We start from the raw sequence: 10,125 nt of genomic DNA, 5'->3' as shown, positions 1-10,125 counted from the left end.
GGGGGGGGGGGGAATAGTCTTTTTGATTTTTGAAACATTTGACCCCTGAACCGCAGGTTGTTGTATCATTTCACATAAACAACAATTAGAAATCTCCAATTCTGGAACAGAAAAACTGCACTGCTCTGAATAAAGACAACAAATGCCCCCCACGTCTGCAGATGCTTTTAAAAAACAACAGAAAGCCCAAATAGCCACTAAATGCTGACTAACGTGTTTAAAAAAGATAATGCTGAGGTGATGCAGTGGCCATGACGGTCCAGAAGATTGGGAGTTAAACTAGATCAGTGGTTCTCAGCCTTTTTTGTATCAGGACCCGCCTGTAAAGACTGATGGCCAGTCCTGACCCCAAGCCACTCGCTCCTGACCCACTGCCCCCAGGTCCACAGTGTGTGGGGGTGGGGGTAGGTGTGTAGGGTGTGGGGCTCTGCCACCCTACAAGGGAAAAAGCCATGGCTTCCCACATTTTTCTCCTTTAAAGGGAGAACCCATTTTTAAAGTCTGTTGATCTATTTTTAAAGTTTGCTCACCACCCTTGCATCTATTCTTGCAACCCACTTTTGGGTTGAGAAAGGCTCCACTTGATGACTTTGCAAAGTCCCACCCAACCCTCATTTTCTATGATACTGCGACACCTGAGAAGCAAGAACTCGCCCAGGTCAGGGGACATAAAGGGCCCCTTCTTGTTGAGAGGCGGCCACATGGGCCAGCCTGTCATCCTCACTGGGTGTTTTTCATCCTGCCACAAGCAAAAATCCTCAGGAGGAGAGGGGGGCTTTGATGGGACCAAGTGCATGGTTGGGATAGGCGCCAGCAAGCTCTAGGGCATGGCAGCCCCCTGCTCCCACGGAGCTTGGCCGGATCTGTCCCAGCGTGCGCTTGGTCCCAAAGTGCCACCCCTGAGAACCCTTGCTGTGGCAGGATGAAAAAGCTAAGTGCAATGACAGGCTGGCCTGCGTGGCTGCCTCTCAACAAGAACGGGCCCCAACGCAGGGCGGTGGCCTGCAGCAGCTGTCCCCGCTGCCCCTCTCCCCCTCTCAAGCCCGAGGCTGGGTCCTGCCTCACAGCGCGGGGGGGGGGCAGGTCCCAATGGCCGCTCCGGCCGGGGCAACTCGCGGGCGCTGACGTCACAGCGCTCGCAACCACGGCAGGTGTCCGCGCGCCGCCGCCGCCGGGCTCGTGACTCAAGACCCCCCCGCAGGGCTCCCCCCGCCCTCCAACCTCCACGAAGGCGTCCGTCAGGTCACTGGCTCGGTCCATCACTGGCAAATGACGTCCCGCCACGATCTTGACCTTCAGCTTCCCCGGCATCTTCTTCTTTTCTCTCCGCCCCCACCTGCTCCCACCCCCTCCTGCAAGGAGAAAACAACAGCGCGCGTCCCATGGAGCGAGGAAGGGCGGTACAGGGCGACTCAGCGTTGCGCATGCGCTGAAGGCGGCAAAGGCCCGCAGCTCCCCTCGGGCCCGAGGGTCCCTTTGCTGCCCCACCCTCCGCTCGGCAGGCGCATGCGCAGAAGCTGCCACCTCCCTCAACTCCAAAGCAAAGACCATTGGGAGGGAAAGGATTAAGGCACATGCACAGTAACTGGCCCTATCCAGAGGTGCGCATGCGTCAATACAAAGGCCATTAGGCTGGAAGGCTTACAGCGCATGCGTAGTAGCTGACAGCTGCACTCAGAGGCGCGAATGCACCAAGGCAAAGGCCATTTGAAAGGAACGGCTTAAGGCGCGTATGCAGTAGTTTGTCTGTTCACAAAGGTGCGCATGCGCCAATACAAAGCCCATTGGGCTGGAGAGCCTTGAAGCGCATGCGCGGTAGGTACCAGCTCCTAATAAGTGAGGGCCTGGCGGGAAATGATTCGGTTCCCTGTAGCGCTTGATGGTCTCGGTCATTTTTCCTCCTGGTGCTTTCGGAAAGGGAACGGGACTCAGGACCACCAGGAGTCTAATCGAAGATGGCGGCGCTCATACGCAGCCCTGGCTACAAGGTGACGGTGTCGAGCGCCACATCCTCGATCGGCCTCTAGCGTGGCTGCCCGTGCTGTTTGCCGGGAAAGGTGGTGCAGTCGAGTCTCGAGTGATCGATTGGTCTCAACTTTGAATCCCCTGAAAAGACCCGGGAGTAAAGGAGCAGCTGCGTTAGCGGGAGAGGGGGCATACCTCTGCCTGCTTTCTCTACCTAAGAGGTCGTCTCTGACCTCTTCCCACTGCTTTGGGAAGTACCTTAAAGCTAGGTAGGCCTGGATCCCTCCAGCAGCTATATAGGCTAGTATTTCTCAACCAGTGGAGCATGTCCCACTGGTGGGATGTGAAGCCTGTGTATGTGGGACTTTAACTCCTTGCCCGATTGAAAAAAATCAAAGTTATTTGCACCTCAAATGGATGAATCAACAGATATCTCGGACAGCAGGGTTTTGTTTTTATTATGGGGGGGGGAAACTAGGGTTTTCTGTGTTGTTGTTTGTCTTTTACAAAATGGTTGGTGGGATGCAAGGTGCAAAAGGTTGAGAACTGATATAGTAGATGCATTGTGTGTCCCTTTTGGGGAAGGAAAAAGGAGTGTTTAGTGCTGTTGGGCCAGGATACACGGTAATTTCTATTCCCATGAAATAAAAGCGTCTAGCCTTGTTGGACATATGAAGCATACAACTGGGAACTCAAACCTGAAGCTCTAGAACTGCGTCTCTTACAGTACCTATTTCCAGCTGGATTCCAACTGATTTGTTGCAGTAGAGCAACCTCATTTGATCTATGCCTTGACTATACCATGATGAGAGTTTGGTACCAAATAATTAGTAGAATCCAGATAAACCTTTTTTCTATCTTACTGTCTTAGTTACAAAGAAACCTGAAACAAGGTGTTGTGGGCTGTGACCAAATGGGTTTGGCTGAGTAAAAGCAATGAAATAAATGCATCTGGGCTAGAGTGGAATAGGATGGATTAGGGTATATCTCCGTGGCACAAGAGTCTCAGCTGAGTGTGTTGACAGTGGCAGTAACAAACCTAAGCTATAGTCTAGAAGCACACTAAGGGACATGCTGAAACACTTGTACCTTAAACAGGAGTACAGGCAAACCCCGTTTAATGCTTTTAATTGGTTCTGGGAAAAAGCAAGCGTTAAGTGAAACCATGTTAAGCGAAACCGATTTCCCCATAGGAATTAATGGGAATAGAGATAATTGGTTACCACCACTTCTTGCTGCAGGTTCTCACCACAGCCGCCTCTTCCCACTGCTTTGCCTGCTGCTGGCCTCTCTGGCACCGCATGCTAGCCCCATGCTTCTGCCTCTCCACCCTGGGTCCCCACTGGCCCTGTGCGCTAGTGGAGGCCCTGCACTTATGCCTGCTCCCACCTGCTGCTGCTTCTCCCCTGTCCACAAGCTGCTCCAGCACTGCCAGCCCAGACCCCTGCTCCTGCTGTGCCACCTTGGGTCCCTGCTGGTCTTGGCCCTGCAGCACCAGTGCAGGTTCTTGTGCTCATTCCTGCCGACCTACTTGCAGCCAATCACCACTTCTTGCCACTGCTGCTTTGCTGAGCGCTGTAGCGCTGAGCCAGTTTTGCTAAGTGAAATCAGGTATTAATTTTAAATGACTGCTATAGTGAACTAGCACTAAGTAAAGCCGCATCAAGTGGGGGTTGCCTATAGAGAGATACCAGTAGAAGATGTGACGACTACAAAGTGTTTACTGTTGATTTGGCAAGTGTACCAATACAGCTTTTTTTTCTTTTTTTTTTAAACCAAAGACACTGGAAGTCAAGGTAACCTACAATATTTCACAACTATACCTGGATTAGCAACAGTCACTTATCCCTAGGTGGGTTTTATATATTTCTCAATTGCAGTAAATTTTTGATCTGCTTCTGGAGCCAACCTTGAAAGCAATTCAAAATTGTTTTTGAAAAGGTCCAGAAAAGTAGAAGTGCAATAGAAACATTTTGGTTACACAAACTTCATAGGCACACTTAAAAACAAACAAACAAACCCTGCTCTGACATTACCCTTCTCTAACACAAGAGAATAAGGAAGGGGGAAAAAAGTAAATGAGATATTAAATGGCCTCTCAATATAGACATTTGGTATTCAGTGTTCAACACAATAGTGACTTAAAGTCATGTGTGGCCTTCAGATTCAGGACAAAAAGATATCAGAGATTTTACCATTTAAAATAACAATGTGGGTTGTTATACATGTGAAGGTGGGTATTTTTCCCCTTAAGCTTCTAGCTACTGAAGACGTGAGAATACATAATAAGCTCAGCTTCCATTTTAAAAAAACTAATCCTTTTGGTTGAGGGGGAAAAGCTTGTGAAAGTTTTGAGAGTACACCAAAAAGTTAAAAAATACACTTTATTTAACGTCATGCTTGGAAGAACTGCCGTTAAACAGAACCAAGAGCAATAATGAATGAGTAGGTAGCAGTGCACAAATGAATTTATTAGGATGGTATCTTTTATTGGGCCAACTATGTACCTGAAGTAAAGGTAGACAAGCTTTCAAATGCAAGACATTCTTTGTCAAGTTTCGGATCACTGAAAGCCAGTCATAGCATAGTGAACCACAGCAGAGGGGTGGGGGTGAGAGGAATTCCCAGAGGTACACAATTAGCAGGAAAAAAGTAATTAGTCCGAGATCAAGACCTATCAAAAGGGAAGAGGGTCAAATTCACCTTCCTTGCCTGGAAAGAAATCAGGGGTTGTATAAATTACAGTCAAAGGAAATCTACCTGACACCTTTAAAGGGTAAACTTGGGAACAAAAATTCATCAACTGGTTGGACACTAAGAACCAAAGGCTAAACACTGATACTGTGTTTATGGTACATTATAACTTACCCAGCCCCTCCTCTGCACTATGTTTCACTATGCTGTGCTTGGCTTCCTGTGATCAGAGACCTGACCAAAAAAATGTCTTGCATTCAAAAACATATTTAACTTCATCCCAGTGGCCAGTCCCACCACCCCTGGATGCACAACGGTGCTGTAGCAGGGCAGCCAGACTCCATTTCCCAGTAGCCCCAGCAGTGGCTTCTTTTGGCTGCCACTGCTGGACCCAGCCCAGCTGCCTGTCTGTCTCATACTCCCTGCTGGAAGCAGGACCTGTGCGGCCAGGGTGCATGGCCAGGCGGATAGGATGGGCTGTGGGTGGGCAGGGAGCTGCATCTGAGCGCAAGAGGGGCAGGCAGGGCTAGGGATCTGAATCAGGATCATGAAGGGGTGACAACACAGGGCCTGGGATAGAGCTGTAATCTACTGCCTGAATGTCCCTGCAGCAGGTGCCGGTTCGCAGATCGCGGTTCTGCTCTGGGCCCCAACCCTGCTCTGTCACTGTCCCACAGTCCAAATCCCTAGCTCCAACTGCCTATCCTGTTCCTGGATGCTGCTCCCCACCCACTTGCAGCCCCATTACAGCCACCTGGCTGTGCTCTAGGGCCACTTAGATAGTTTTGGTAAGCTGTGGCAAGGGAGGGGGAGTGGGGTGGAGGATGCTGATGCAGCTCATTAAAATTCCCTAATTGGTTCTCTAACCAAAATAATTGCCCACCCCAGTTAAGAATTTCATAGATTTCATAGACATTAGGGCTGGAAGGGACCTCAGAAGATAATTGAGTCCAGCCCCCTGCCCCAGGGGCAGGAAGTCAGCAGGGATCATTGGATCTCAGCAAGATAAACATCCAACTGTCTCTTGAAGGCGTTCGAAGTAGGTGCTTGACCCACCTCTGGCAGCAGTCCATTCCAGACCTTGGGGGCTCAGACAGTAAAGAAGTTCTTCCTTATGTCCAGCCTGAAATGGTCATGGTGGAGTTTGTGACCATTCGACCTTCTCATCCCTTGGGGCACTCTGGTGAACAAACATTCCCCCAGATACTGGTGAGCACCGCTGATAAACTTATACGTGGCCACCAGATCACCCCTGAGCCTGTGCTTTTCCAGGCTGAAGAGTCCCATGGCTCTCAGTCTCTCAACATAAGGTCTGTTTTCCTGACCCTTGATCATGCATGTGGCTCTTCTCTGCATTCTCTCAAGCTTCTCCACTTCCTTTTTGAATTGTGGAACCCAAAACTGGACGCAGTACTCCAGCTGCGGCCTCACCAAGGCTGAGTACAACGGGAGAATGATGTCCTGGGATTTACTTGAGAAGCATCTATGGATGCAAGCCAGAGTTTTGCTCGTGTTACTAGCTGCAGCATCACATTGAAGGCTCATGTTTGTCTTGTGGTCAATCATGACCCTCAAGTCCCTTTTGCCCGTAGTGCTGGCCAGCGTAGCACTGCCGAGTCTACAAGGATACTGCAGGTTTTTCTTCCCAGGGTAGAGAACCTTGCATTTTCTGGTGTTAAATACCATCAGGTTCTCTTCCACCCATTTTCTGAGCCTGTCCAGATCAGCCTGGATCACCCTCCTGTCCTCAAGTGTGGATGCTTTGCCCCAGAGTTTGGTGTCATCAGCGAACTTAGCCAGTCCGCTTCCGATACCAGTGTCCACATCATTAATGAAGATGTTGAATAGTGTAGGCCCAAGGACAGAGCCTTGAGGGACCCCACTAGTCACAGGGCATCACAATAATTGACTTCCATCAACCACCACACTCTGGGTCCTACCATGGAGCCAGTTCCCCAGCCAGTGGATCATGGTGAGGCCGAGGTCACAGTTAGCCAGTTTTGCTAAGAGGTGATCATGGGATACCAGTTCAAAGGCTTTTTTAAAGTCAAGATATGTGACATCAATCTCCTCTTCTCCCTTGTCCAGGTGATAGGTCACCTGGTCGTAAAAGGAAATAAAATTGGTCAAGCAGGACCTACTCACAACAAACCCATGCTGGCTATCCCTCAGGATGTTGCCATTGGCCAGTCTGTTAAAGATGGCCTCTTTGATAATCTTTTCCAAGACCTTCCCTAGGATAGAGGTCAGGCTGATGGACCTGTAGTTTTCTGGATCTACTTTCCTCCCTTTCTTGAAGATAGGCACCACATTAGCCTTCTTCCAATCTTCAGGCACTTCACCTGCGTGCTAGGAGTTCTCGAAGATCCGTGCCCGGGGCTGAGCTATGATGCTCGCCAGCTCCTTGAGTACCCTGGGGTTTAAACTGTCAGGGCCACTGACTTGAAGGTATCCAGCCTCTCAAGGTGTTCCTTCACAAGGTCAGCATTGATGGAGGGTAAGGACTCTCCCTCACCCGGGCCTCCCTGTCCCATAATGGGCAGGGGCATCCCATGGGGCTGGTGAAAGACTGACGCAAAGTACCCATTTAGCAAGTTCACTTTTTCCTGGGTGTCAGTTGTCCCATCTGGCTTAGCAGGGGTCCAGTGTTGCCCTTGCTTTTCCTCCAGGTCCCCATATATCTAAAAAAAGGACTTTTTAATTGTCCTTGATACTTGTAGCTAATTGGAGTTCTGTCGCAGCCTTGGCTTTCCTGGTTCGCTCCCTGCAGGTCTGGACCAGTGGACTCTTGTGAAGCAAGAACTATTTAGCAGGAAGGTAATCCAGAAAGTTGTCATGTATGCTATAAGAATGAGTTTGCATGTTGTCTTTTTAATTTATAGGGTCCAGTTGCGGGGTTTTATTTTAAGCACTGCCTTTATGGAACAGTTTGCTGTATAAAAAAGCTGAAATTAGTAGGAGCATTAGAGTTTTTTTGAAAAAGAGTAGGTCAGGTTATAAAAATATGTTCTTTCTCTAGAACTTAGTTGAGAGAATTGTATCCCAGCTCTGGGATTCTAGAGGAAGTCCTAACTTTTCTGACAGAGATTACTTTTCTATGAAGTGATATCAAATTTTTCCATAAGGAATGCTAGAATGCCTCTTTTATTTGTGCTTCTGCTTTGAGTAAAAAAATTAATACATGGTTTTTCAAGGCAGTTTCTAAATCACTGAGTGAAAAAAATCTAGTAACTCTTAGTTAAATAACAGGAAAGAAAAGTGCATTTTCAGGGAGACAAGGGGGGAGTTTTCAGTTGTGTTGGTTGGCTTTAACTAAAATGCCCTCGTAATGCTCTTTAAGGTTCAGATTAAAATGTTGGAAGCTATGTTAGCTGCCCCTGGCATAGCCTAGACGCCTCCCTCCTTTCCCCACTCCCAGTATAGTGGTAAGTGTTGGGCTGTCCTGTATGGAACAGATTTGTTTGTTTTTATTGTGTCTTGTTAAGTTGATGGGTTTGAGCTAACATGAATGATAGATGCACTTTTTTGCATATCAAGATGGGCAGAGACAGTTGCTTATTACCATTTATAGCAATTCTTGGCTCAGTTTCCTAGGTCATTTTCATGCTAAACAATCTCTGTGGCAGAGGTCTTGGCCAACTATTATCAGCACAGACGACCTTGCATTCCAAAGAAATGGTGGCATCTCACTTCCTGGACTTCCAGCATTATCTCTGTATAAAACTGTTTTAAGTTGGGAGTTCAATCTACAGGGTGAAACACTCACAACTGAAGTTATTCACTGAGCATCACCTGCAGAGGTGCCTGTACCTTGAACATGTATGATCCCAACACTTGAGCTGTATTGTCCAGAAAAATGTGCATTGGGTGGGACTGTGTTCAGTGGGCGTCTGCCTCTCCCTCCATTCAAAGATTTAAAGGGTATATAGTAGGACTGTGTGAAGCTTTGATAGCTGATTCGATTCAGAGGAGATATGGCCCAATTCACGGACAAATTAAAAGCTCCATATCAATTTGAAGCATCTGAATCGATTTGGAAAAGCTTCGGAAAAGATTCAGCCAATTCGGCCATAGACTAAACAGGCATCTGACAGCTGCCTCCAGCTAGTAAGTCTGTTGGGGTTGGGGTTGGGAGAAGGGGCGTAGGAGAGGGAGGGAGGGATTGGGGCTGGGACAAGCTGCCCAGCCAGGGCAGGGGGTGCGGGATGTGGGTGCTGCAGCACTGGGAGCAAGGGCTCTGCCATGCTGCCACTTGCCCGAGGCGGGGGGGGAGGAGATGTGGATGTGGCTCACTCCAGGCGGAAGCGGGCAAGTGGCAGCAGGGCATAGCCCCCAATCCCAGTGCTGCCATGCCCACATCTGCAGTGATTGGCAAGTGGCAGCAGGGCAGAGCCCCTGTTCACAGCTGTGATGTGAGTGCAGTAGTGCTGGAGTGGAGGCTATGCCCTGCTGCTGCCTGGAGTGAGCCGCGGCTGCATTTCCCCCCCTGCCCCCACACCTGTGCCGGCTAGGCAAGTGGCAGCAGGGCATAGTCCCCATGGGTATCCCCCCAAGGCAGGCACAACCGGAGGAGTTGGCTGGGGGGTGGGCAGGGAGTGGGGGCTGCAAAGGGGGGCTCTGCCAGGAGGGCCCCAGTCCCTGTGTTGGGGAGGTCAGATGGGGGCTGGGGCTGGGCAGGGCAGCTACGGGGGCTTCTCCCACAGCTCCCCCTGCCAGGGCAGAGGCAGGCACAGCTGAAGGAGCAGTGGGAGGACCTGCAGCTGCCTGGCTGTGCCTGCCTCTCCCCGGCCATGTGAATCTCCAAATCAGCACCGAATCTTCCAAAGCTGATTAGGCCAAATTGATTCAGGACAGTGATCTGAATTGAATCGCTGTCCTCTGAATCGGCCAAATTTGAATTCAATACTTCCCTGTTCACACAGGCATAGTATGTAGTCCCAATCACACTGTTCATGTGTAATCTTACCATATCTGTTTGTTATAGGTAGAACCCCTAATCACTCTCAATAGATTGTGAAAGGCATCAGAGTGATATCCTATCTTGGTTATATCCATGGTGACAGGATTTCATCCCTATAAGCTTCTTCAGAAGAAATCAGAAATTTAACAGAATAATTGAAGTTAAGCCTCTAGTATAAACTACAAAAGCAGAAGATTTCTAATTGTATAGTAGACAAAGGTAAATCAAATCCAATGGGTAAAGCTAGATGCATTCAATCAGGAAACATGGTGCAAAATTTTACTAGTAACAGTGGTTTGCCTTGGAGTAAGCTACCCAGAATGTGGTAGTTTTTACAGATTGTAAGGCATGGTGAATCAGTAAAGAGATACTCTGGTTCAGTGTCATATTGCTGTGCTTGGTGCAGTAATTTCTGGGTGAAATTCAGAACCTTTCCTAGGTAAGAGGTCCAACCTTAAATCTGAATTTTTATGAAATATAAATAAGGAACATAAGATAGCACTACA

The 10,125-nt window shown here is 48.8% G+C and overlaps 1 protein-coding gene across 12 annotated transcripts in view; it reads right to left on the bottom strand.

Annotated features, from left to right (window-relative positions):
- The window catches only part of C2CD5 (C2 calcium dependent domain containing 5), a 126,092-nt gene extending 124,701 nt beyond the window's left edge, over window positions 1-1,391 (bottom strand). For 4 of the 12 annotated variants that reach the window (XM_019515649.1, XM_019515652.1, XM_019515653.1 and 1 more), the window contains exon 1: window positions 1,222-1,389. In XM_019515649.1, the coding sequence (XP_019371194.1) occupies window positions 1,222-1,311 (90 nt within the window). In that variant the 5' untranslated portion in view covers window positions 1,312-1,389. Of the gene's footprint in view, window positions 1-1,221 lie in introns of all 12 variants that reach the window. The other 8 variants (XM_019515661.1, XM_019515655.1, XM_019515654.1 and 5 more) reach the window with 4 other exon arrangements.
- Between the last annotated feature and the right edge of the window lie 8,734 nt (window positions 1,392-10,125).

Source organism: Gavialis gangeticus, unplaced genomic scaffold (genome assembly GCF_001723915.1).
Source record: "Gavialis gangeticus isolate Ggan-Ray unplaced genomic scaffold, GavGan_comp1, whole genome shotgun sequence".
In the NCBI taxonomy this organism is placed as follows: Eukaryota; Metazoa; Chordata; order Crocodylia; family Gavialidae; genus Gavialis; species Gavialis gangeticus.
Note: the sequence above shows the minus strand (reverse complement) of the source record. Positions and strands in the feature narration are given on the sequence as shown.